Source organism: Podarcis raffonei, chromosome 15, assembly GCF_027172205.1.
Source record: "Podarcis raffonei isolate rPodRaf1 chromosome 15, rPodRaf1.pri, whole genome shotgun sequence".
Lineage (NCBI taxonomy): Eukaryota > Metazoa > Chordata > Lepidosauria > Squamata > Lacertidae > Podarcis > Podarcis raffonei.
Window position 1 is genome coordinate 1992278 of NC_070616.1, and position 27842 is coordinate 2020119.

Below are 27842 nucleotides of genomic sequence, written 5' to 3' on the forward strand. Positions count from 1 at the left end.
GTTCAGGTCCTCCCTTCCGGAGCGGCAGAAAACAAGCTTGCTCCATCCTCCACGTGACGGCCCTGAACCCGCCTCGCTGTCTTCTGCTCTCCCACAGATCCCTGCCCCAAACTCTTCGCTTCTTTTCCTCTTTGAGACAGAGCTCGGAAGTTGGCGGAGGTCACAGTAAACCATGGTTTGCTGAACCAGGCCAGTGGCTTTGAAGTGGAAGGTTTCAGCCACGACCACTGGCTTTATGGGGTCTGTATCCTGCAGCTAAGGGTTTTCTCCAGTTCTTATTCCTCCCCCCTTCTCTCTGAAAAACACACCTCCCCTGGTGTAGCCCTCCTAGAGCGTCTGGAGCTCTCTGAGGTCACGGCAACCCCCGTTGTTCAATGGTGCTAACCTACACACAAATACACAAACACACATGCCTCTTCCTTGTCCAAAACCTTTGCCAGGCAATGGCGGGGGCCAGAGATATGCCTCTAGGCCTAGTTCTCAGACGTGCCCCCACCTCAACACCCCACCGAGACAAGACAAATGTGTCGTGCACAGTTTGGGGGTGGGTCGGGGTCGGGGGTGGGGTGTGTGTGGCTCTTCGGAAAGGATGTGGGTCCTTAACCCCCACGTGCCAGGGGGAAGCCGCTCTCTGAGGGGAGGGACCACAACAACCAGCCTGCTCAGGTGTGTTACCTACACAGAGACACAAAATAAAACCTCGTGAACCTTCGCTGTCTCCTGACTCCGTCCTTTTGGCGTCTTGTTGGGAAAGGGTTGTAGTTCAGTGGCAGAGCGACCAGCTTGCAGGCCGAACTTCTCCAGGTACGGTTGAGAGAGGCTCCGCAACTCTGAATCTGGGATCTACCATGGAACTATGGTTTAAGAAGAAGCTCTTTCATTTTATTTATTAAAAAGGTAAAGGGACCCCTGACCATTAGGTCCAGTCGTGGCCGACTCTGGGGTTGCGGCGCTCATCTCGCTTTATAGGCCGAGGGAGCCGGCGTACAGCTCCCAGGTCATGTGGCCAGCATGACTAAGCTGCTTCTGGCAAACCAGAACAGTGCACGGAAACGCCGTTTACCTTCCCGCCGGAGCGGTACCTATTTATCTACTTGCACTTTGACGTGCTTATGAACTGTTCGGTTGGCAGGAGCAGGGACCGAGCAATGGGAGCTCACCCCATAGCAGGGATTCGAACCGCCGACCTTCTGATCGGCAAGCCCGAGGCTCTGTGGTTTAACCCACAGCGCCACCCGCATAAGTCCAGTCCCTCATGGTTTGTTCCCCCATTTTATCTGCAAGGTAGGTTAGGCAGAGAGCAAGCCATCTAAGCCTGAGCTTTGTGGTCAAGCGCAGATTCGAATCCAGTCCCTCCTGGGTCTGACTCTGTCCAATGACAACACAGCCCTGGAGGCTATAGACTCATAAGAGTTAGAAGGGATCCAGCGGGATTGATAGACACAGATTTGTCCTTTTACAGACAGAAAAAAGAAAGGCTGCGTCCGATGAGATCTTTTAACTGCACATATATTTTAATCAGCGTTTGCGCATGAGCAATGGCCCTCCTGCCTTGTCCCACCGCCCCCAGCCCCCCCCCGAGGTTGCGGCTTTGCAATACAAGCATGGGGGGAGAGGGACAGCCCCCCTCCCGCTCCATTCCAGGGATCCCCAAAATTCACTGGCACATCCTCACAATTCAGCGATGGCCTACAGATCTCTTTGCCCCCTTTTTAAGCAGCTGGCACTCCACCCAACTACATATTGCAGAGAACAACCTGCCCCCCCAAACCAAAGACGTGAGGCAACTCATCAGGGCCCCGGATAATTGTTCCGAGCCATCCCATAATACCCTACCCGTTCGCTCAGCACAGAGGCCACCCGATCCGCTCTCCTCTGGCCAACGTCTGCCCCCGCCTGCAGGGTCTGTCTCCCCCCCCAAAGCAATGCCTGCCCCCCACTTCCTTCATCCCCCCCCAGTCTCCATTCAACCTCAAATCTCGACCCCCCACCCCACCCCGGTCACTGCATCCCAAAACACACATGGAACACGCCCCCCCCAATAAAAATAACACAGTTGTCCCATTCCGTGGCAAGAAGACAGGATGAGGTAGAGGGTGGGTGTCGGGCCCAGTTTTGGGACAGGGTGGGGGGCCAAGATATGAACTCTGATCCCTCTCTCCTTCACTCTCTCTGCCCCCTCCCCAAAAAAGGTCTTGCCTGTCTTCCAAAGCAGCTGAGATCAAAGTCCAAGCTTAGGGGTGGAGGTCAGGGAGGTGGGCCATTTCCAGTAGGCGGGGGTCGGGCGGGGGGAGAATGTCCCTGCTCCCCACTGCAAACGTCTGCTGAGCCATGGGAGAATAAGCAGCGGAGTCTCTGGGAAAGGGGAAAGATGGAGAATCCGGGTCTCCGGCAGAGGGTGTCCCCAGGCATGGCCAAGGCTGGTGGGTGGGTGGTTTTTTTCGGGGGGTGGGGGGAGTTGCTAGTCCGTCCCGTTGGTGAACTGGCAGAGTTTGTTTTCCAGGTCAGAGATGCGCTTCTCGTGAGCTTGGACAGTTTGCCGCAAGGACCGGATCTCTTCCAGAAGCTCCTCCAAGGCAGAACGCTTTGGGGGGGGAGCAGGTGGGGAGAAAGGACGGAGAAAGAAAGAGAGAGAAAGGCAAGAGTTAGAGGAGTGGCAGGACCTAGGGGACCCCACCACGCTCCCTTGAAAAGGTCTCAACCCTTCATTCCTCCAGATGGAGAAAAGCAAGCTTCTAGTCCACAGCATTTGTGAGCCTCCACCAATGTAGCCATTCAGGTCCATTTCACAGCCCGCTTGAAACTTCTACTGAAATGCTTTGGAGGAAACTGAACAGCGTCAAAGTGCCTTGAAGGGCATTTTGTGATTGTTTTTCCAACCGCCACCAGGTGGCGCCGCAACTTGATTTAACTCTTGCTGCAGAGAGCGTTCCAGGCGCTTTCATAGCCGTCAAGCTTACCTCCCCTTTCCCGCCCCTGAGCGTATGAGAAAAACTCACCGAAAAATTTGTGTCGCAAGTTGACTGGCTTCGCCGTGGCCCCGTGGGGGGCCTGCTGTCCAGGATGTTCTTTTTGGTGACCTTGAGCTCCCGGTTCTTGACGGGGACATAGCCGTCCCGCAACGAAACCAGGATGGGCTCCGCGTCCTTTCCCGACAGCCACTCGTCTGCCTCGAGTGCGGGTTCAGGCCCCGGTGTGTCAGGATATAAATCGTCTTGGAAGAGGTCAGACTGCCCAGGACAGGAAGAAGGGAACAGGAGAGATTCCAGACTGCTTTGTCCTTGCTATCCATAATGCCCTCTGGACTAAGATCTGGTCCATCTAGAATAATGGCTTTTGGGGGCTACCCCCCCCCTCGGTGCCATAAATTCACCCCCGTGTCCCCTACCCCACAAACAGCATTATTTAGAATAGCCACTAAGGAAGACAATAACACAATAACATTCAAAGCAGAAACAATTAATTACACATTTGTTCAAAACAAAATTTAATTCATTAAATAGAATTAGTGAACTTTCCCCAGCTTTTCAAAGTCTGATAGTCATTTACCCCTCCGGCACACCCCCCCCCCGCTGCCCCCAGGGGGCACTGTTGCCCATTTTGGGAACCCCGGTTCTAGAGCAGGCATGGCACAGGAGCCTGGAGCCCGCCAGGTGCTGCTAAACTACAACTCCCATCAAGCCTGGTTTCTGGGTCTGACGGGACTTGTAGCTCAGGTATATTGGGAAATTGATGCAGCCGAGGTGTGTGTGCCTCCAATAATGGTTCTCCCCCCCCCCCAGTTCAAACTGACATGCCCATGGTCCCCGAATCTTCCGATTTGCTCACCTTTCGTGGAACGGTCATAACAATGGGCTCGCATTTGCGCTCGTGCAGCTTGAAAAACCTGTTTCATGGGGGAGAAGCAAAGGGGGACACGAGGTCAGGTGAGGGCAGGGAACCCATTTTTCAGTCTGGGGGCCGCATGCCAGGGCTGGGGTGAGGCCAGAGGCGAAAGTGTGCGGAGTAACAAATTTTGCACACAGACACCCCCCACCCGCATCCTCTATCACGCCAAGCGAAGAGTCAGAGTTTCGGGTGGGAATTTCCAGCCAGGCAAAAACCCACCAGGGGAAAGTTTTGAGGGCCAGGAAGAGAGGCTTGGAGAGCAGCACCTGGGCCCTGGGCTGTGGCTCCCCCTCTGTGGGTTATGGGGCAGGCACAACCCTATCACCTGGGCTAGATTCTTGCGCCGCCAACACCTTAAGCATCAGCTCCCCGGACACAAGGTTGCCCCATCCACTGAGGTCGTGGTTATTTGGGGCTTTTATTCAGAGCCCACCGACCTAGATGGAGCTAGCAGCCATTGGGGAAATGGCCTTCTTGGTGGTGGCCCCTCCATCAATGAAACACGCTCTCCAGGGAGGCCCACTGGGTGATTCACTGGTTATGAGCCGTATGACAGCGGAAGGGACTCCCTTCTTTCCTTTAGAAGCAGAGGTTGGCCGGCTATCCGTCAGGGACTCATTAGCTGCGATTCCTGCATTGCAGGGGGTCAGGCCAGATGACCTTTGGGGGTCCCTCCCAACTCTACAATTCTGTGATGCGATTCGCGTCAAATTCAATTTGTGTCAGATTGGCACGCACCAGCCGAGCTTGCCAGCGGAGAGGGTAATAACCGAGATTTTCTCCTTTCCGAAGCCACAAACCTTCCTTAAGGCAGCTAGACTGGTGACTGGGAGCGGCCGCCGAGACCATATAACACCGGTCTTGAAAGACCTACATTGGCTCCCAGTACATTTCCAAGCACAATTCAAAGTGTTGGTGCTGACCTTTAAAGCCCTAAACGGCCTCGGCCCAGTATACCTGAAGGAGCATCTCCACCTCCATCGTTCTGCCCGGACAGTGAGATCGAGCGCCAAGGGCCTTCTGGCGGTTCCCTCAATGCGAGAAGCCAAGTTACAGGGAACCAGGCAGAGGGCCTTCTTGGTAGTGGCGCCCGCCTTGTGGAACGCCCTCCCATCAGATGTCAAAGCGATAAACAACTACCTGACATTCAGAAGACATCTGAAGGCAGCCCTGTTCAGGGAAGTTTTTAACATGTGACATTTTAGTGTATTTTTCATCTTTGTTGGAAGCCGCCCAGAGTGGCTGGGGAAACCCAGCCAGATGGGCAGGGTACAAATAATAAATTATTTATTATTATTATTATTATTATTATTATTATTATTATTATTATTATTATTATTATTATTATTATCATCATTCCCCCGCCCCTCTCAAGCCACCCTGCACCTCTTGGACCTTCAGCCATACCTGGCAATCTCGCATTTGCTGACATCCAGGCCTCTCTTGGGCATGAAGCCCATCCCTCGCTGGGGTTCTTTGCTGCTGTAGGTGCTCAGGTAATGGACGTAGGGGGCTTCGTCCGTAATCTCAAAGTACCGGATGCTGCTGTCCCCCTGCACGGAAGCAGAAGATTTAGGCTGGGAAGTAACTCGGCTTTTTGTTTCGTTTTTTAAATTAGTTAGCGAGAACCTCACACTTTCAGGGTGCGAGGAAAAGTTCGCTGCGTTTTTATCAGCACGGAAGTTTGCTGATTAACAGGGATAGGGGGATGCCCTGAATGGAGAAATTAATATAAATAGGGGGGAAATGCGCACACATTTGAAAAGCAGGGTAGGGCATGCCTTATGGGAGAGCTCTCTTTCTACAAATCAAAACTTTTATATATATATATATATATATATATATATATATATATATATATATATATATAAAATCTAAAAATCCAAAATATCTCAAAACATCAAAATATCCTTTAAAAACAAAACAAAACCCCAAACCCTCAAAATCTAAATCCAAAATCTATATCTTTGAGCATCTTTTCACTTTCCTGAAAGGCAAACTGTTTCGTTGGATATCAGTCCTGGAGATCTTCCCTCAATGTACAGTGGTATCTCAGGTTAAGAACTTAATTAGTTCCGGAGGTCCGTTCTTAACCTGAAACTGTTCTTAACCTGAGGTACCACTTTAGCTAATGGGACCTCCCGCTGCCGCCATGCAATTTCTGTTCTCATCCTGAAGCAAAGTTCTTAACCCGAGGTACTATTTCTGGGTTAGCGGAGTCTGTAACCCGAAATGTCTGTAACCTGACGCGTCTGTAACCTGAAGCGTCTGTAACCTGAAGCGTCTGTAACCCGAGATACCACTGTGCTCGCTTCACTATTCCCCCACTTCCTTGTTTTATCCTCACAACCCCTGCTAGGTAGTCAGACTGAGAGAGAGTGTGGCCAGTGTGTGAGGTCGCCCAGGGAGCTTCATGGCTGAACCCCAGCAGCCAAGAGGCTCTTACAGGCCACTATGCCGCAGAAGTGTTGTTGCAAAAGGAAAAGGCATGAGGAGGGGAGAGGAAAGCGAGCGAGCTCAGGTACCAATTCTAAGAATGCCCAAAATGGAAACAGTGGGAGAAATGGGGGCAGTTGGTTTCAGGGGCTCTAGTGCCCCATCTCTTCTGTGGCCAAACAGGAATGCTACAGCCTCCGACTTTTTACCTTGCCACACAGGTAGACTATGCTGGAATCGGGGTCATAGAAGGGAAGGAGAACCCCATTGCTTGTGTCCATCTCCTGGAGGGCTATGGGCTCCTCGAAGTTCTTCTGCAGGAAGAAGGGAGTGTCAGGGCAGGGGGGGCAAAACCAGACCAGACACAATCTGGGCACAGCAATCACACACACACACACACACACACACACACACACACACAAAATGGGGACGCCCCAGCACTACCCAATCTCCCTCCTCAGCCCCATGGCCCAAGTGGAGAGGGATTCTGCAGCTCAGTAGCAGAGCCCCCACTTTGCACACAGGTGGTCCCAGGTTCGAAATCTGGCATCTCCAGAAACTGGTAGCGTGGGATGGAGGGAAAGAGCTTCCCCTCCCAAAGGCGCTGCCAGTCAGTGCAGACAACACTGGGCAATATGGGGAAAGAGCCTGGCATGGTATACAAAGGCGGCGTGGGATGTTTCTAAAAGCAGGGGCTTTGCCACTGAGCTCCACTGAAAGGCACCTCAAAGGACATCTAGTCTGACCCGCCCCCAACCAAGCCTATTAAGCTAGGGACACACCCCGCTTCCCTTTGTCAGGCATTTGAATAACCTTCCTTCCACCGTCTTGATTTTTGGGTTCCTGTGCCGGGAGGGAGCCCAAGGCTCAGAACCAGGAGGAGCAAAACAAGGAGACTGTGTGCCTCTGAGCATGTGCTGAGGGCCTGGTATATTCTTCAAGCACACAGCTGGCCTTGGAGCGGGAAGTCTGGCTATGCCAAATGCCAGCTGTGTAAAGGCCACCCTATAGTGACACGGGTGGCGCTGTGGGTTAAACCACAGAGCCTAGGACTAGCCGATCAGAAGGTCGGCGGTTCGAATCCCCGCGATGGGGTGAGCTCCCGTTCCTCGGTCCCTGCTCCTGCCAACCTAGCAGTTCGAAAGCACACCAGTGCAAGTAGATAAATAGGTACTGCTCCGGCGGGAAGGTAAACGGGGTTTCCGTGCGCTGCTCTGGTTCGCCAGAAGCGGCTTCGTCATGCTGGCCACATGACCCGGAAGCTGTACGCCGGAGCTGGCCAATAAAGCGAGATGAGCACCACAACCCCAGAGTCGGCCACGACTGGACCTAATGGTCAGGGGTCCCTTTACCTTTAAAGGCCACCCTGTGGCAGCTCTGGGATTAACATTTCTCTTTGCGGTGGGAATGCCTTTCCCCTGCCCCCAGGTAGGGGCGGGTCCCCCCAACTAGAAACCCCATCTCTGCTTTCAGAAGTCCCAGTTCCTATGTTTTGCACACTTAGGAGCACAGCATTCCCAGCATGCACTGTGATTTTCATGCCCCCCCCCCAGTCCCCACAAGCACACACGCTTCTGCAAATCCACACCACATGTTCCAGGAACATGGCATTTGCCTCCAATGGTGGCTCTATTAGAATCCAACGATCCTTATACTCAGGGGAATGTGGTAAAGTTGGCCTCCTGCACAATGCATGATGGGGGATGAAGTCCTCAATGCCACCTGATCCAACACTGACAAGGCACTGAAAGACTACATCTCCCAGGAAGCAACTTAGAGATGCGCCCTCCAGTGGCCAAACAGGGGAACGACGACAGGTGAAGGGATGAGCCTCAGATAGTCACCTCCATTAATTTCAGTGGGTCTACTCTGAGTAGGACTAATGTTAGCTATAGCCCACACCTGTCTTAGAATCTTAGAACTGGAGAGTTGGAAGGGACCACGAGGGTCATCTAACCTAAACCCCTGCAATGCAGAAATATTTTGCCCAGAGTGGAACTCGAACCCACAACCCAGATATGCTCTACCGACAGAGCAATGCAAATTAGTTAAATTGCCCACCTGCCTTGTCAGTGAGCAAGAAGCAGCTACAACGCCTGATTCTTTGTATGCATGTGAATTAGAGCCGCGTTTCCCAAAGTTGGGTCTCCGGCTGTTTTTTCAGACTACAATTTCCATCATCCCTGGCTACTGGTCTTGCTATAAATAATAAATTTATTATTTATACCCTGCCCATCTGGCTGGGTCCCCCCCCCAGCCACTCTGGGCGGCTTCCAACAAAACACTAAAATACAAGAACCTATTAAACATTAAAAGCTTCCCTAAACAGGGCTGCCTTCAGATGTCTTCTAAAAGTTTGGTAGTTATTTTACTCTTTGACATCTGGTGGGAGGGCGTTCCACAGGGTGGGTGCCACTACCGAGAAGGCCCTCTGCCTGGTTCCCTGTAACTTGGCTTCTCACAGCTGGACCGAGGCCATTTAGGGCTTTAAAGGTCAGCACCAACACTTTGAATTGTGCTCGGAAACGTACTGGGAGCCAAAGTAGGTCTTTCAAGACCGGTGTTATGTGGTCTTGGCGGCCGCTCCCAGTCACCAGTCTAGCTTCCGCATTCTGGATTAGTTGCAGTTTCCGAGTCACCTTCAAAGGTAGCCCCACGTAGAGCACATTGCAGTAGTCCAAGCGGGAGATAACCAGAGCATGTACCACTCTGGCAAGACAGTCTGCGGGCAGGTGGGGTCTCAGCCTGTTTACCAGGTGGAGCTGGTAGACAGCTGCCCTGGACACAGAATTAACCTGTGCCTCCATGGACAGGTGTGAGTCCAAAATGACTCCCAGGCTGCACACTTCAGGGGCACAGTGACCCCATTCAGGACCAGGGAATCCTCCACACCTGCCCACCTCCTGTCCCCCCAAAAAAGTACTTCTGTCTTGTCAGGATTCAACCTCAATCTGTTAGCCACCATCCATCCTCCAACCGCTTCCAGACCCTCACACAGGACCTTCACCACCTTCACTGGTTCCGATTTGAAAGAGAGGTAGAGCTGGGTATCATCCGCATACTGATGAACACCCAGCCCAAACCCCCTGATGATCTCTCCCAGCGGCTGCATGTAGATGTTGGGAGATAATGGGAGTTGTAGTCCAAAATATTTGGAGACCCAAGTTTGGGAAACATTGAATTAGAGGATACAGGATGCTGGACCTTTGGATCCAGTGTGCATCTGATGTTTTTTAAAGCTGCCCTGCTGGAAATTAAGGTGTCCCTCTGATGTTCCTCTGCGCATTAATGCCTTTGAGCACATGTCTCCTCGCCTGAACTTTGCAGCTGCCCTGGCCTGGCCTGTCTCCAAACACTCAGCGTGCCGGGAGAGGTGGCAATGTCGCAGAAAGCGCCCAGGTTCCCGGGGGGTGGGAAAACACTCCACACCATGCGTGGCCCAGCTACCGGATCCCAGAGTCCCAGCTCTCGCTGGCTCATGCGAGTGAACCCCGTGGTGAAGACGAGTCCGTCGCGGGTGAAGACGGCCCTCATCGGCCGCATCCCTTCGTGGGGGGCAAACCTTTCCTGGGGCAAGCAGGGGAGAGAAAGGGTTAAAAGGGTGTGTCGAAAGGAAAAGCGAGGAGCAGGAGGAGGTGAGAAGGATGGAGAGAGAGAGAGGTTGCCGGCTGGGAGCTGCAGCTGCCTCTGGAGATTTCTCAAGGAAATTTTTAATTTTAATTTTTAATAAAACTCGCTGTGTGGTGGGAGATCCCTGTTAATTCTCAGGTAGTTCTTTTACTCTAGAGGTGCGCCCCCAAGCGGCAAAACTGAGAAAAAGCCACAGAGGGCAGCATCAGATTAACCTATGATATGGGGTTGTTGTGAGAATAAAATAGAGAGGGATTTTTTGCTCTATAAGACTCACTTTTTCCCTCCTAAAAAGTAAGGGGAAATGTGTGTGCGTCTTATGGAGCGAATGCAGGCTGCGCAGCTATCCCAGAAGCCAGAACAGCAAAAGGGATTGCTGCTTTCACTGCGCAGCGATCCCTCTTGCTGTTCTGGCTTCTGAGATTCAGAATATTATTTTTCTTGTTTTCCTCCTCCAAAAACTAGGTGCGTCTTGTGGTCTGGTGCGTTTTATAGAGAGGAAAATACAGTATGTATACCACCTTGTGCTCTTTAGATGAAAGTGGGATATAATAATAATAATAATAATAATAATAATAATAATAATAATAATAATGGTACATTTAGAGCACATTATTTCCCCCAAGAATCCTGAGAACTGTAGTTTAACCCCCACAGTGCTACAATTCCCAGAACCCTTAACAAACTACACTTCCCAAGATTCTTCAGGGGGAAGTGAATGGGCTTTAAAATGTAGGGTGTGTCCAGAGTCAGTGTATCCTAACAGGACCGAGAAGTCACAGAGGAAATATGCTTCCCTGAACAAGGCCATGTTGGGAACTCAGGCCAAGGGACAGAACCTAGAACCACCACCAAAATCAGAATTTTTAAAAATTTAAATAAATCTGTCCCAACCTTTCCCTCTTATATCCATTCACATCCACATCTCGCTTGGCAGCTGCAGATCATGGAACAGAGAGCAAGGATAGCCCTACCAGATGTGCCTGGTCGCCTGGGGCGAGTTGAAACTGGCTCCAGGCAACCAGTTCAAAAAGTTTTCTAAATGACTCGAGGGGCGGGCAGGGAGACAGTGAGCTGCCTTGTTTCCCCACCTACCCCCCTAATTAAAGGGGAAACTGTGGTCAGTACACATTTTTGGTAGGCCTTTCTTGTGGTTTAGACAGTTTCTATCCAATTGCAATTTTAGTTTTAAATGCAGTGTAAGGTAGTCTCTTGGGATGCGGGTGGCGCTGTGGGTTAAACCAGAGCCTAGGACTTGCCGATCAGAAGGTCGGCGGTTCGAATCCCCGCAACGGGGTGAGCTCCCGTTGCTCAGTCCCTGCTCCTGCCAACCTAGCAGTTTGAAAGCACCTCAAAGCGCAAGTAGATAAATAGGTACCGCTCCGGCGGGAAGGTAAACGCTGTTTCCGTGCTCTGCTCTGGTTCGCCAGAAGCGGCTTAGTCATGCTGGCCACATGGCCCAGAAGCTGTACGCCGGCTCCCTCGGCCAATAAATCGAGATGAGCGTTGCAACCCCAGAGTCGGGCATGACTGGACCTAATGGTCAGGGGTCCCTTTACCTTTTTAAGGTAGTCTCTATGGGAGTATATTGTATTCAATTATGGGGTATCAGAGTTTTTAGGGGCTAACCAGGCTGGGATAGTTGGGATAGCAGACTTGTTGGTTTTTGAATGTCTGATGTAGATTTTTTCGATTTCATTGTTCTGTATGGGACAATGACAATAAAGATTATCGTATCGTATCGTATTGTTTCCTCCAAAAATACCAGCGGTGATTCCCCGGTTGGTACTCTTCATTCAGTACTGGGATCTGGGTTCCAATACGCTCTCCTTCCCTCTCCTCTCCTCCTGCTGATAGAAAGGCCAGGCTAGCCCCCCCGCCCCGACAGAAACACACACACACACCCCTCCCCACCATCCGTCATGCAGCCCCCTCCCCAAGCCGTACCAAGTCCCAAAGCGCTAGCTGCCGCTCGCTCATCTTGCTAAACCCGGTGGTGAAGACTTTGCCATCGGCCATGAAGATGGCTCGGACGGGACGGGCGCCTTCGTGTGGCTTGAATTTCTCCTGGCGGCCGCAGGGTTAAGCAGGTTAGGACCAAACAGAGAGATAGACACACACACACACACAAGGTTAGTACAGGTCCAAGTAAGAGCACACTCCGGAGAGGGGAGGAAGAAGGAACACAGCTCTTTGCAGGGACAATCGCAGGAAGGGAGAGCTGCTCCTGTGTTCGAATCCTGCTCAAGGGCTTGGCCCAGGCACCTGGTTGGCCACTGTGAGAAGAGGCTGACACAGAGCACTCACATTCCTTTAACGTAGAGGCTCGCTTTCACGTTTGTGCGAGTGCAAAACTGGGGACGAATCCTAAAGGAGGATGCTTTGGGTCTGAGGCAGAACCAGATCTGGCTTTGCAAACTGCGTCCCAGTTAACAGATCGCAGAAAAAGCCCAGTTAACTGCCATAAACAGACAGATCGGTGCTGTTTTGCCCCTTCCCAGATGGAAAGTCTGAGCTCACTGGGAGAGCATCTGCCTTGAATGCAGAACGTCCCAGGATCTTAATGGTATCGCCAGGCAGGGCTGGGAAATGCTCCTGCCTGCAACCCTGCCTTGCTGCTGCCAGTCAGTGCAGACAATACTGGGCCAGATGGACCAAGAGTCTAACTCAGCCTAAGGCAGCTTCCTCTACAAACCAGGTATTTCTTTTGAACCATGAGGACTACAATCTTACTTCATCACGATGTGAGCAGGAGCGCTCCGCAGCCCTGGCTCATTTGGGATGTCAAAGAGGATCATCCATGAAAAAAGCAAAATAAAATAAAATACCTTGGAACTACCTGCCTGTTGATATCAGACAGGTGCCTTCACTGTCCCTTTTTTGGGCACCTGCTAAAACCATTTTTGTTTAGACAAGCCTAAACAAGTGGCAAGAGTTTGAATCTGTTTTTAATTTATTGTTATTTTAACATTTTGAAAGCTTTAAATGATTTCTGCAATTTTTTCCCGAGCGATAACTTTCATGTTCTATCCCTTTTTGTAAACTGCTTTGCGGTTTTCTACAATCAAGCAGTGTATAACTTTTATGAAATAAATAAATACATATATTTAAAAGCATCTCCAATTGGCTAGGCAACGCCCCACTGTTAAGCATGGGGACAGTGTGGGGAGAAAAGTACCCCTGAGTGTGCCTGCAGAGTGGGTCTCTGAGCATGTGCAAAGTTCACCCACTGCTTCCGCTACGAGCGGTCAAGCATCTCAGGAGCTCCAGCTCCTATTGTCCCCAACCATTGAGCATGCTGGCTGATGGGAGCTGGAGTCTAGCAACAGACCTGCAGGCCCACAGGTCCCCTGTCCCATGTCCAAGGGAATCTGGGCCACGACGCTTACCCTTAGATGTCTGTCCCAGGGCAGGGAGGGGAGAGAGGGAAGGAGAGACAAGCCAGGGAGCGGGAGAGGCTGTCCACACATGCTCAGTGGCAGGCTGGGGCCAGCAGCGGCTACTCACTGCCACAACCAGGTGTTGCCGGGGGTCAATGATCCGCAGGTGCTTGTCCTTGCAGGTGGTGACAAAGAGGCTCCCGTTGTGGTTCCAGCAGACATTGTAGATGAGGTCGGTGTGCAGGTCGTCCAGGGTCAGGAGCGCCTCCCCAGTGCCCACGTTCCAGAGGATGATGACGTTGTCGCCCCCTGCAGGAAGGAAGGGGAGTTGGGAAAGGGCCAAAATGAGGCATCAGTCAGCCTGGAGGAACAGAACAGTCAGCTGCGGTGAGAGCTGCAGTCCTGAAACATTTGGAGGGCATCACATTGCGGAAAGGTTGATCTAGACAAATATCTTACTATATACATATACATGTAAGGCTGTCGTCATGCTGCAGTTCTTGTGGCTGCCAGTAGGTGGCCATGCCTACTCCAGCAGGACAAAAGGGTGGCAGGAGGTCCAGGTGAGCTGTTTTAGCAGAGGATGGGCCAGGAAGGCACTTGAGGTTGTATCTGAATCCTACCTTTCTTCCGAGGAGCTCAAATCAGCAGCCTCTGCCAACCTGGTGTCTTCCAAACATTTCGGGCCACAATTCCCATCAGTCCTAGCCAGCCCAGCCAATGGCTTGGGATGCTGGGAGCTGCAGGCTTGAAATAACCGTACCAGGAGCAGCGAGGGACCTGAATCTGGGGAGAGGGTCTCACCTGCGCTCAGTAGGATGTTGCGTGCTGTGGGGTGCCAGGTCAGGATCCCCACACGCTTGGAATGCCCTTCGAGGGTGACGACTGGCTCCGTCAGGTTGCGCATGGGGATGTAGTCAGGGATCTGCCAGACCTGGTGGGACAAAGAGGCGGCGATGGAGACGGTGGCAGCTCAGAGGCATTCAGCACCCGCTCTGCGTCCAGAAGGTCCCAGGTTCTAGTCCCAATGGCATCGCCAGTTGGGGCTGGGATAAGGCTCTCCCTGCCTGAAACCCCAGGGAAACGCTGCTGGCCAGTGCAGACCAAACTGAGCTAAAGAGGCCAATGGTTTGCTCCTATTTAAACCAGCCCTTTCATTAAGAACCATGAGGACTAGGAACTTGTTCCAATTTTAGGGGAGGGGCACTGCAGCTCTGTGACAGGTCACCTGCTTTGCATGCAGAAGGTCCCAACTTCAATCCCTGGCACCTTCAGGTAGGGACGGGGTCACCCCCCGATTCAAACCCTGGAGAGCAGCTGCCAGTCAGTGTAGACAATAGTGAACTCAATGGACCTGACTCCGGATAAGGCAGCTGTCTATGGTCCCTGAGCTCATAAATAAAGATAAACACATACATTTTTTTTTTAAAGTTTTCCATGGACACTTTGGTGTCCTTTGCGAAAGGAGAAGAAAAACGGGAGGAAGAGGATTTTTTTGGGGGGGGGAAATAGAGGAAGCTGCCGCCTTCTTCATTCCCACCCACCCTCCAGCCAAGGCCACAGAGCCAACTATTCTTAGTTGCTGAGTTGTCGTGCGCCGAGCTATTCTTAGCCCAAAATGCTGCATCATACCTAGCAAGTCAGACGCCAGGCTGAGGACCCGGCCGGCCAGCTATAAACAGCCCCTGACACCTTTTCCAGTGATTTAAAGGCGAATGGCCATACTCTTTGGCTTGGAAAAGGAGGCTGGTTCTGCATGCTTTGAGTCACGTGTAAAAAAGTAAAGGAACCCCTGACCATTAGGTCCAGTCGTGACCGACTCTGGGGTTGCGGCGCTCATCTCGCTTTATTGGCCGAGGGAGCCGGCGTACAGCTTCCGGGTCATGTGGCCAGCAGGACTAAGCCGCTTCTGGAGAACCAGAGCAGCGCACGGAAATGCCGTTTACCTTCTTTATCTACTTGCACTTTGACGTGCTTTCGAACTGCTAGGTTGGCAGGAGCAGGGACCGAGCAACAGGAGCTCACCCCATCACAGGGATTCGAACCGCCGACCTTCTAATCGGCAAGTCCTAGGCTCTGTGGTTTAACCCACAGCACCACCTGCGTCACGTGTGGAGGGACCCTAAAAACCCTGACCTGATGTGTTTGAATCGTCTCCCCCCGTGCCACCTCTATAAAATGCTGTTGTACTACATCCGGGCTCCCAAATTGATGAGGTGTCTACAGGTACCCAACCACGTCCAGTACATGCCCACTTTGCCAATTAGAAACACCCTTCCCTCCAAAAATAGGAGGAAATTGCCAAAATTCAAGATATCTCCCTGGACTCCCCACGCTTTTGCTCCAAAGGTGCCATCGCTTACCATGACTGTTGTGTCCTCAGAGGCACTGGCAATGACGTTGTCATTGTGGGGACACCAGTCAATGTCCAGCACGGGGGCCGTATGCCCCGTCACCAAGGGGATGTTCTTGTCCACACGGCCGGTCTGTAAACACACAGAGATCTTGGGAATTTCTGGGAAAGGCAGCCCTCCTCTCCCCACACAATTGACCCACAAAAAGACGGCCAACCTACTAAAGTTTTCCTGACGCCTGCTCCTTGGGAGAAAGGCGATGACAAACCTAGACAGCAACTTAAAAAGCAGAGACATCACCTTGCCGACAAAGGTCCGTATAGTTAAAGCTCTGGTTTTCCCAGTAGTGATGTATGGAAGTGAGAGCTGGACCATCAAGAAGTCTGATCGCCAAAGAATGGATGCTTTTGAATTCTGGTGCTGGAGGAGACTTGAGAGTCCCATGGACTGCAAGAAGATCAAACGTATCCATTCTGAAGGAAATCAGCCCTGAGTGCTCCCTGGAAGGACAGATCCTGAAGCTGAGGCTCCAATACTTTGGCCACCTCAGGAGAAGAGAAGACTCCCTGGAAAAGACCCTGATGTTGGGAAAGATGGAGGGCGCAAGGAGAAGGGGACGACAGAGGACGAGATGGTTGGTCAGTGTTCTCAAAGCTCCCAGCATGAGTTTGACCAAACTGCGGGAGGCAGTGGAAGACAGGAGTGCCTGGCGTGCTCTGGTCCAGGGGGTCACGAAGAGTCGGACACGACTAAATTACTAAACAACAAAACTATTTTCAGCCAACAGTGAAGTATATAGTGGTACCTAGGGTTACATATGCTTCAGGTGACATACGCTTCAGGTTACAGATTCTGCTAACCCAGAAATAGTGCTTCAGGTTAAGAACTTTGCTTCAGGATGAGAACAGAAATCGTGCTCCGGCGGCGCGGCAACAGCAGGAGGCCCCATTAGCTAAAGTGGTGCTTCAGGTTAAGAACAGTTTCAGGTTAAGAACAGACCTCCAGAACGAATTAAGTTCTTAACCTGAGGTACCACTGTATTATCAATTCATAGAATACTAAGAGTCGCCAGGGGGACTTGTGGGTCATCTAGTCGAGCCCAGAGCTAGAAGAATCTAGAGCATAGAGCATCTCCAGGAGATGTCTGTCCAATCTCTGCTTGAGGGAATGCTCCAGGGCCCAAACTTGGGTCTCCAGCTGTTTTTGGACTACAACTCCCATCATCCCTAGCTGGCAGGACCATGCAAATGGTTCCATCACTGAACCATTCTTACCACAGAATCCTAAAGTTAGAAGGGACCACGAGGGTCATCCAGTCCAACCCTCTGCAGTGCAGGAGTCTCGAACCCACGACTCTGAGCTAAAGAGTCTCATGCTCTACCAGCCGAGATATCCCACCCTCTGCCTTAGCCGCACGACCTTGAGAGAGCCGGCCTTGTCAGGCGGGCCGATCCCCCTGCGTCACGCAGTAAACAGCCCAGCTGGAAACCTGACCTGTGGAAAAAGTGATCCCCCCACCCAACTTCCTGCCATCATTTCAATTGTTCCCGAAGTGAGTCATTCATTATTGTGAGCACAGCGCTGTCCCCAGAAAGGCCAACTGCTCTCATCCATCTCTCAACCACCGCCTGGGAGGGGAGGGAAAGTTTTGGACCTGGGCGAGGCCCTCGGAGGCCGGGAGGGCACCAGCGGGCACCAGGAAGGAAAAGACAGGGAGAAAGGAAAGCGAGGGATGGAGGGGGGGGGCAGAGATCCTGCAAAGACAAAGCTGGAAAATGGACACATCGGAGGGGTTTCAATCCACATTTCAACCATGTCTTACTCAGAGCTGATCGGCCGAAATTCACGGACCCAAGATGAGTCACTCCCTTTGTTTTCAACGGATCTGCTCAGGGTAGAACAAGCGTTTTGTACAACCCCTTGGGGGTTTTATGACGTCCTTTTAATTGGACACAGCGGCGTAAGACATAAAACGACGAGTTACCCTCATGTACAAAAGGAGCCCTGCTTGCAGGCGACACAAAAGCGGGAGGAACTGCAAACACATTAGAGGACGAAGTCAAAAAACTGAAAAGGAGTTTTGCTTTAGCCAGAGAGCCGCGGCAATAAAAGATATCTGGTTCATAGAAGATAAATTTGAATTATTTTTATTATTATTTTAAACAGGATTCTGAATCAGGGTGTCAAATCTCCCTCCCCTCAGTTATGTAGGATGGCTGGATGCAAAGCAGATTGGGGCTACTGCATCTTTAATATATATATGCAGAAGGATTTTCCTGCACAATTAAAGGTGCAAGAGTCCCCTGTGCTCATGTAAGAATATCAGAAGGGCCCTGCTGGATCAGGCCAGTGGCCCATCTAGTCCAGCCTCCTGTTATGTGGCCTAACAGATACCATCACTAGCCTCCTGGGGGAAAGAGACCTGTCCTGTTGCAAAATGCCAGCAAGGCTGATTCTGTAAGTAAATCCTTCTAACAACTACCACAAGACCATCAACTGTTCCAGCCTTCCAGATTGCCTGTCCAGAATGAAAAACCAGGGGGGTCCCACCATTTTATTTAAGGCTCCAGTCCTGAAAGACCAGGGAAGGAGAAGCTGGGGGGTACCCCTTCAGCATCTTGGCCATTGACTTACGTGGCATCAACACAGGTTTCCATCTTACTCCTCTCCATATTCTAATGTTTCCATTAAACCTCTGGGGAGACGCTTTTTTTCTTTAAGTTTTACAATGTTCACTTTTTTAAAAAGTTTTTCAATATTTTTAAGGTTTTAAAATAAAGTTTAAATTTTATTTTTAATGGCACTGTTTTAACACACTAGGGGAGTTTGCCACCCTGGGCTCCTTTGGACATAAGGACAGAATAGACATTTAATTAATAATGGTCGGTAGTCCAGCAAGAGATCCAGGATTGAGGGCCTTCTGGCGGTTCCCTCCCTGCAAGAAGTGAAGTTACAGGGAAACAGGCAGAGGGCCTTCTTAGTTGTGGCACCGGCCCTGTGGAATGTCCTCCCATCCAATGTCAAGGAGATAAACAACTATCTGACTTTTAGAAGACATCTGAAAGCAGCCCTGTTTAGGGAAGTTTTTAATGTTTAATGCTGTACAGTATTGTGTTTTTAATATTCGGTTGGGAGCCACCCAGAGTGGCTGGGGAAACCCAGCCAGATGGGCGGGTATAAATAAATAAATTATTGTTGTTGTTTTTGTTGTTGTTTTAATCAGAGTTAGACCTACTGAAATTAACAAGCGTGACTCAAGCTGCAATCCTATACTCATTTACCCACTGGGATCTATGGGGCTGACCTCTGAGTAGAACTGTACAAGATTGCAAACTAAATTAGGTCCATTAATTTCAGTAGGTCTACGCTGCGTGAAACGTAAGTTGAATACAACCTAGCAATAATCGGCACCATCACTGGAGAAACACAAGCGGTTTCTTTATGTATACCCCACCTCACCTCCAAAGAGTTCAAGGTGATGTACACAGCTCTCCCCCCCCCCACTATATCCTCAGAACAACCCTGTGAGGTAGGTCAGTCTGAGAGTGAGTGGCTGGCCTGAGGTCATCTAATGAGCTCCATGGCAGAGCAGTATTCGAACTCTGGTCTCGCGCCCAGAGTCCTAGTCCAGCCACATCACTACACTGGCCCACAATTGTGCAGTTCAAGTTGTAACCAGGAAGGCGGTGTGTCAAAAATGCTTATTATGCTTAGATGCCTCTATGCATTTGTGTCAATGGGTCTGCTGGAGTTATGCAAAAGAACTCTGTGAGGTTGCAAAACGTCTAAGCCGTAGGTTTATGAATGGAAGCGTCATTTGATTCACTTAAAAAGATCAAGCTATTAGTAACAGCTAGGGCTATCTGAAGAAGTGTGCATGCACACGAAAGCTCATACCAAGAACTAACTTAGTTGGTCTTTAAGGTGCTACTGGAAGGAAAAAAATTTTTTGTTTTAGCTAGGGCCATGTTTGCTATCTTTTATAAAACAAAATAAAAACCTACTTTCACCCTGGTGTGTTACTGTGTGTTACGAGAGGGAGATACTAACATTAGCGGTTCTTTTTAACAGTAAGTATTCATTGAAAAATCAAAACCCTATCGCAAAGACATAAATCTCCAAAAAAGAAGGCGGCCACTGTTATGGGAGGAGATCTTCAATCAGTTCATTGGTGAATGGATTAATCAGCTGCGGTTACATCAATTAATCAGCCGGCAAATCCATTTAAATTGGGTGACAGCCTCCAGATTTTAGAAGGCCAGGAAATTATGTTGCTGGTTTAATACAGAAACATAATTTATTGCGGAAGGGCACCTTTTGCAACTCATTTCTCCCCACCCACCACTCCTGCAACTTTATGGGGACGCAAAGGGGGTGATATATTCAGATCCCCACAAAGCAAAAAGGCTTCCTTGGACGCCCTTCTAAGCAGCAGCCCCAGCCTGGGCAAGAGGCCTTTCCATTCTTATGGTAACACAAAAACGGCCCCCTCAGAAAGGGGAACGGCAGGTGGTCTCCTTTCTCCTACAACCTCACACGCGCACCCTGCTGAGGCAGCTGGGACCCCCCCAAAAAAACCCTGCTGTGCCTGAGGCCAAACCCAGGATATTGGGGCATGTGTGGTGGAGAGATAAAAAACAGCTCTTGAGAATTCAAATACAAGGTTGCATAACAATAAGGGGTAATAATTCTTCCCAAGAATGGATGCAGAAACAGAAGGGGAGGGGGGTTTAGGATTGAGCTAATGCACAGAGACCTCCGGCAGTTTTTCATAGTCACACCAAAAGGGAGAATTTTGATCAATTCTACTTCTCCCAAACACCGGGAGGTGAGAAGCAAGGATGCCCAGATTTCAAGGTGATGCTGGACCAAAGTACAGGTGATACACAGACGCGGCAAAGGTGAGTCAGGGTTGTACCACTTCCAGAGCTGTCCCACGGAAGATGGAGCAATCTTGTTTTCTCCTAGGGGAGGACCCGAACCAATGGCTTCAAGCAGGGGTCAGCAAACTTTTTCAGCAGGGGGCCGGTCCACTGTCCCTCAGACCTTGTGGGGGGCCGGACTATACTTTGGGGGGAATGAACGAATTCCTATGCCCCACAAATAACCCAGAGATGCATTTTAAATAAAAGGACACATTCTACTCATGTAAAAACACGGTAATTCCCCGACCGTTTGCGGGTCAGATTTAGAAGGCGATTGGGCCGCATCCAGTCCCGGGCCTTAGTTTGCCTACCCATGGCTTCAAGTCACAAGGAAGGGCACCCAACTACCGTAAATATCAGCAAGAACTTTCTGAGGGTAAGAGCTGTTCGACAACAGAACCTTCAATGGAGGTCTTAGAAGCAGAGGTTGGACGGCCATCTGTCATGGAGGGTATAGCTGAGATTCCTGCCTTGCAGGGGGTTGGAATGGATGGCCTTCGGGGGTCCCTGCCAACTCTGCAATTCTATGACTCTGTGAATTGTCTGAAGGGCATCAGACTTCCCACCTCGGCTGAAGTGGCTACCAACGTGAAGCTCTTGAACCCTCAGTAAAAATATTACCTTGTCCAGCAGAGATGAGGGGGCTGCCCTCCATAAGAACATAAAGAGAGCTTGGTGGATCAGGCCAGTGGCCCATCTAGCAGAAGTGATTTTAGGATAGCATGACCAGCTTGGATGCATTGGGTACCAGCGGTGTAGAACTGAAGGCAAGAGGCACAGGGCAATTTTAATGCCACACAGGGTGCTGGTGAAATTTGTCCTCTTCTAAAGCCATCCAAGTTGTCAGCCGTTACTGTTAAGTTGTGGGCGAACATATCAGACGACACAGCGATTCTTCCAAAGCAGCTCTTTATATGTAAGCTGGAACAGAACTGAACTGAGGAGCTCAGTCAGCCTGCTTATATAGAGCTCCAGAACAACGTAACTGTTGCAACTTTCTAAAACTATCCAATCACTGAATGTCACTTTCGATCCTTCATTTGCATAAAAATGATCCAATCACTAAACATCACTTTCGATCCTGCATTTGCATAACTACCTACAGTATCCCCCTGCTGGCCCAGGGAGAGAACTTCAGTACATAACAGTTACTACCTCCTGCCGCAGCGAGTTCCATGGATTAACTATACCCCGAGTGAATACGGATTTTCTTATCCTTGTCCCGAATCGCCTAATGTTCTGCTGGGAGTTGTAGTCAGCCACCTCGGGACTACAACTCCCAGCAGCCCAAGCATGGCTGGGGATGATGGGAGTTGGAGCCCAGCAACGAAGAGGCGTCTGCTAGGTACACTCCTTCTGCTGAGACAAGCCACAAAACTCCATCCACACTCCAGGGCAGAAGACAACTGGCCCACCTCGCCGGATTGTTACAAAGAGATAATGAATGCAAAGTGCTCTGAATATATAGATCCCACCTTACAGGAGAAGAATTGATGCTTTTGAATTATGGTGCTGGAGGAGACTCTTGAGAGTCCCATGGACTGCAAGAAGATCAAAGCTCTCCATTCTGAAGGAAATCAGCCCTGAGTGCTCACTGGAAGGACAGATCCGGAAGCTGAGACTCCAATACTTTGGCCACCTCATGAGAAGAGAAGACTCCCTGGAAAAGACCCTGATTTTGGGAAAGATGGAGGGCACAAGGAGAAGGGGACGACAGAGGATGAGATGGTGGGACAGTGTTCTCGAAGCTACTAGCATGAGTTTGACCAAACTGCGGGAGGCAGTGGAAGACAGGAGTGCCTGGTGTGCTCTGGTCCAGGGGGTCACGAAGAGGCGGACACCACTAAACGACTAAACAACAACAACAACACCTTGCTGGATTGTTGCAAAGAGATAACGAATGCAAAGTGCTTTGACTATATAGATATTGAATGCTATGCAAGTCATTATTACTAGCCGAACAACCATTCGCAATCATCAGCCTCCCCCCCCCCAAACATGCTCCCTCCCGCCAGCGGTGAGTGGGGAACGTACCTTGGCCAGGGGCAAAACCATGAAGGCCCCCCCTCCGCCCGACTCCACAATGATGGCCACGAATTTGGGGTTGACGGCGCAGAAGGAGCTGTCCCAGGTCACCTTGGAGACCCGGATGTCCTCATACATCTGGTCGGCCTTGACCGGCTGCCCAAAGACATGCCGGAACTTGCTCTGGCGCACCACCCGGCGACTCATGGCAGAGGGATCCTTCTTCTTTGGGGAGGGGGCAGAAGGGAAGGGTGGACATAGAAGGAGAAGGGGGGGTCAGCTGGGGACACACAGAAGAAGCAGACCCAAACCCAAGCCAAGCCCATTGACCGACGAGATCGCCTTGCCCCATAGAGTGCTCTGATCTGAGGAACAGGCCCTGCCACAACCGCTCTGTAGTGTGGCTGCGCCTGCACCTCTGGAACTCCCTGCCTCTTGACGGCAGGCAGCTGCCTTCCCTGTACTCTTTGCGGCTCCTCCGTAAACATTCCTGTTTAGATAAGCCGATGTGAGTTTTTACCTGTTTTTAGTCTACTGTTATATTAACTTTTTGAAAGCCTTATATTACTGTCGTCAGCTTTCCTCAGTGATATTTTTATGGTTTGATCCTTTCTGTACACTGCTCTGAGTTTGTTTCGTGTTGCCATTTTTTTTACAATCAAGCAGTACACAAATATTTTAGGAAACAAATAAACCCTTCCAAAAGACCTGAAAATGTAGCCCACACGATATACTCCACTTTTTTATATTAAAATCCCCTCAATTTTTTATTCTAAATAAAAATTATTTATTCTAAATAATTTATTCCCCACAAGAGTGCCCCTGTTCAGGGATCCAGCCACCCATTTTTTTTTCAGGATACTCTGTCCCATACACCCCATTTTCATTTTTCATTCCCTCCCCTTTTCCTCTCCTTAGCTATTTTTAATTTTTTTTGGGGGGGTGGAGTGGGGAAGAGAGGGTGGGGGAGAAAGCTTAGGTATTTCCCCTCAATATCTTTTCTGCTTCTGTAAACTCCAGCATATTCTCACACCTTCCCCGCCCCCCCCCCCGTCCCCACTCCAACAGCAATTCCATTTTCACTCCAATCCCATCAGGGAGTTAGCATTTTTTAAAAAAACAAAACAGCAAAAACCCTGTATTGCTCTTGCACTGCTAATTCAATAACAGCATTGATAAAATTCAAAACTGGTGCCATGAACTAGTTATGCAAATCAAGAAAATGTGTGTGTGTGTTTCATATACACAGAGAGAGAGATTTCAATATTGTTTGCGTCCAATGCTAGTCTGGCTCAGAGTAGACCCATTTAAAGTAATGGGCATGGCTAACTTAGGCATGTTCATTTCAACGGGCCTACTCTGAGTAGGACTCAGTTGAATACAACCTGCATATTTTTGTTTTTGTCAGTTATACATAAAGAAGTAGTAAAGTTATTCCATTATTTGCCCACTGTCAAACCTCAGGCTATGTAAGCGCCTTGGGGCCAGGAACTAGCTTTTCAATTTTTCATTCCATCAGATCAGATGGCCACTAGCTCCCTCCTTAAATCCCAGCTGTCCTCAGGATGGACAGATGTGCCTCTGGGATGTTTGAAGGCAGTTCATGGACCTTCTCGCTGCCACAGCACTAGAAGGTAGACCAGACTTATTAGACCCATACTGCAGATGGGAGGAATGAGGCCGAGAGCAAGAGAAACGCTGCGGTTTTCCAGCATCGACCTAGTAAAGCCTACAGCTAGCTGAGACTTCTCACCCCAGAACTCTGAGCTTTCAATGCCTAAAACTGTGCCCTGGCATGCACATTTCATCCTGCAGCCAGGAGTTCCACTGATTCCAGAAGAACATTGCTTTGCTGGGCCAGAGCAAAGCCCCATCTAGGTCAGCACTGTCTGTCTGCAGCAGTTGGTCAGATGCATCATGGAAGCTGATGTGCAAGGCACGTAAAGGATTGGCTGGCCCCTCTTTATATCCTCAACACCTGGTATTCACAGGTAGGCCACACCTGCACATGGAGGTTTTGTGAAGCTGGCATTGCTAACAGTAACCCTCCTCCTCCTTTGTCCAGCTCTTCTGAAAAAAGCCATCTAGTGCTAGGGGCCAACACCATATCTTCTAGCTGTAAAAAGGTAAAGGTAAAGGGACCCCTGACCATTAGGTCCATTCGTGGCCGACTCTGGGATTGCAGTGCTCATCTCGCTTTACTGGCCAAGGGAGCCGGCGTACAGCTTCCGGGTCATGTGGCCAGCGTGACTAAGCCGCTTCTGGCGAACCAGAGCAGCACACGGAAATGCCATTTACCTTCCCGCTGGAGCGGTACCTATTTATCTACTTGCACTTTGACGGGCTTTTGAACTGCTAGGTGGGCAGGAGCAGGGACCGAGCAACGGGAGCTCACCCCGTCGCGGGGATTCGAACCGCCGACCTTCTGATTGGCAAGTCCAAAGCTCTGTGGTTTAATCCACAGCGCCACCCACATCCCCTTCTAGTTGTAACTTGTAGTTAATAGTAATGAATTTTTATCAATGGAATTATTATTGTTATAGTCATATCCCACCTTTCCTTCAAGGAGCTCAAAAGGGGGGTGCACATGGTCCTGTCCTCCCCATCATATCCTTGCAACAACCCTGTGAGGTAGGCTAGGCTGAGAGAAACAGTGACTGGCCCAAGGTTACATCCCATGAGCTTTCACAGCTGAGCGAGGATTGAACCCTGGTCTCCCAGGTTCCAACCACTACACCACACTGTCTCTCTCATTTGTTGATGGTGCAAAGGAGCTCTCTTCCCTCTGTTCTGAGTCTCTGGCCAGGTTTCACTGCACGACCCCCACGTTTCACCAGCACGGGGAAAAGAGGGAGAAAGATCTCACTCTAATGGGTCTTGAGGTCATTTTTGCCGACCCAAAAAGCCCCCCCTGAATGAGCCCCCCTAAAGTCAGCTCCCTGAAGCGTGCACAATCAGGCGTACACACAACCCAAAGTCCTGGTTGCAAAGACAGACACCAATCTTGCACAGAGACGAGCCAGTGGATTCAAGTTGCAAGGAAGGAGATTCCGACTAAACATTAGGAAGAACTTTCTGGGGGTAAGAGCTGTTTGACTGTGGAACGGACTTCCTTGGAAGGTGGTAGACTCTCCTTTCTTGGAGGTTATTATTATTATTATTATTATTATTATTGTTATTGTTATTGTTATTGTTGTTGTTGTTGTTAATGCCCTGTCCATCTGGCTGGCTTTCCCCAGCCACTCTGGGTGGCTTCCTGTGTCTATAAAACCATATTAAAAACTTCTTTAAGCAGAAGTTGGACGGCTCTGTATCACGGATGCTTTAGCAGAGATTCCTGCATTGCAGGGGGTGGACTAGATGACTCCCAGGACCCCTTCCAACTCTACAATTCTATGATTCGATGTCAGTTCCTAGATATCCACTTGCTGTTCCTATGTTTACACACACACACACACACACACACACACACAAACACACACACACAATTTCTTAGGCAGCACCATCAGCATGCATGATGCTTAGCTTAAAGGCTACAAGAGGACAGGGGTCCTGTCCCTGATGAGTGTTACAGTCTGAAATTGAACATTGCAAGGAGGGAGAGGAGAGCAGTGGGGTGTGTTAAAACGTTGTAAGTCTCAATGGGGCAGGGCTGGGGAATGCCTGTGTCCCCCATTGTGGCAAGCGCTCATCTCACTATCGATTCTTAACACCGAACATGCTGGCTGCTGGGGGTTTAGGAGCCCAGCAACATCCGCAGATGATCTCCAGCCCTAAATTAGGGCACGTTAAGCCACACGAAGACCCACAAAAAGCAAACATGAGTACCTAACTTAATTTCTTTTATTTGTTTCCTTTGGCTATTTACATACCACGAAATCTCTAAAGTTTAAACGTGGCATAGAAAAAAGATTACAAGGCAGGCGGAGAGACATAGACAGTGAATAAAATCAATAGGGCGAATGGGGGTGGAATGCACACAGAGACAAACCCACCAATTTCAATGGGTCCGTTTAGTTGGGTACAGGCCTAAGTAGTTATTAACTCACACACACGCGGTGGGTCATGCAAAGCACAGGCACGGGTATCGAACTCGACAGTCCTGGCATCATGCACGGGAAACGCGTACACGCATTCACCTGATCGTATGAACGCGCAGGAGGTGCAGGCAGAAAGGTGGAAGAAGAAAGCCCCCCAAGGACCTCTTTGCGCGAAGACGAAACCCGCTCCGGGGCTCCGGGAGGGTGGGGGCGAAGAGGAAGCGTTCCTTTCCAGGGAAGCCACCGGGGTTTTTTTTTCAATGGGCCCTCGGAGAAGGCGGCAAAAAGGGTCGAAGCCGGAACTCCTCCCCGGCGCTGCGGCGGCTATAGAAGGCGAGGCGCTCTGCAAGGCAAACCCCAGAGGTCACTTTCCTAATATAGCCTGGCTTCTGCAGCGGCTCTGGGTTTGGAGCGGAGGGGGGAGGGGATATTGGGGGGGGGCTGGCTGGGGGGGGGGGAAGCAAGCCAGAAGAGCTTCTTTCCCGTGTGCACGGATGGTCCGTCTGCTGAGCAGCCTGCAGTTTTTTTGGGGGGGCGGAAGGAAAGAAGGGGCCCCCTTTCCCTCTCCATTTTACGCACCTGCGCCCAGGTCTCTCCAAGGGCGCACGGCGTTTGGGGAGGTCGGGAGGGGGGCGTCCTGCGCCTTACCTAGATTTCCAGGGATCGGGGGCGCGGGAGGAGGAGGAGGAGGAAGCGGGGCGCCGTCCCGGGGCCTGGGGACTCTCTGCTCGCTCCGTCCGGGCGCTGCCAAGCTGGGTGGCGTCCTCCGGGGCGGGCGGGCTGGCACGCAGCGCCTGGCGCAGGGGCCTCAATGCGGCTGGAGGGAAGAGCAGCTGCTGCTGCTGCTGCGGCCGCCGCCGCTGCCGCCACCATCTCAGGTCTCCAGCGCCCTGTTCTCCCCCCCCCCCGCCCCAGCGAGGGAGGGGGCGACAGCTGCGAGCCCCCCTCCTTGGGGAATGGGCGGCCGCCTCCAGAGGCCCAGCCAAGCCCTGGAAAGGGCATCTGGCACTGGCAGGGTAGAGGAGAGACCCCCCTCCCCTTTTTAATACAGCTCCCGGGTGTGTGTGTGTGTGTGTGTGTGTGATAATTTCTCTTTTTAAAAGCAAGACCCGTTGGGCGAGCAAGCAGAAGGCCCCCTCTATATCGCAGCCCCCCCCGTTTGCA

General features: G+C 50.7%; 1 protein-coding gene across 6 annotated transcripts; it reads right to left on the bottom strand.

The window, feature by feature from the left end:
- Positions 1-1954: 1954 nt before the first annotated feature.
- Positions 1955-27662, bottom strand: CORO6 (coronin 6). Of its 6 annotated transcripts, none has more exons than XM_053366555.1 (12): positions 27327-27662; positions 26778-27021; positions 22648-22863; positions 15698-15820; positions 14139-14268; positions 13462-13643; positions 11902-12021; positions 6534-6638; positions 5296-5441; positions 3829-3886; positions 3000-3230; positions 1955-2584 (listed from the first exon to the last, which is right to left on the bottom strand). In XM_053366555.1, the coding sequence occupies exons 3-12, from the start codon at positions 22843-22845 to the stop codon at positions 2462-2464; spliced, it is 1416 nt and encodes a 471-aa protein (XP_053222530.1). In that variant the 5' UTR covers positions 22846-22863; positions 26778-27021; positions 27327-27662; the 3' UTR covers positions 1955-2461. The 6 variants fall into 6 exon arrangements, with proteins under 6 accessions (XP_053222530.1, XP_053222529.1, XP_053222531.1 ...); XM_053366554.1 differs by lacking the exon at positions 11902-12021 and adding an exon at positions 9772-9891 and having other exon boundaries at positions 27327-27660; XM_053366556.1 differs by lacking the exons at positions 11902-12021; positions 26778-27021 and adding an exon at positions 9772-9891 and having other exon boundaries at positions 27327-27660.
- Positions 27663-27842: the final 180 nt, after the last annotated feature.

Coding starts and splice junctions, on each gene's coding strand:
- CORO6 (XM_053366555.1), bottom strand. CDS start 22,845: ATGAGTCGCCGGGTGGTGCGCCAGAGCAAGTTCCGGCATGTCTTTGGG. Junction 6,639..11,901: donor AGCTAGCGCTTTGGGACTTG/GTACGGCTTGGG, acceptor TTCTTCCTGCAG/AAGAACTTCGAGGAGCCCAT. Junction 3,887..5,295: donor AGCAAATGCGAGATTGCCAG/GTATGGCTGAAG, acceptor CCCATGAAACAG/GTTTTTCAAGCTGCACGAGC.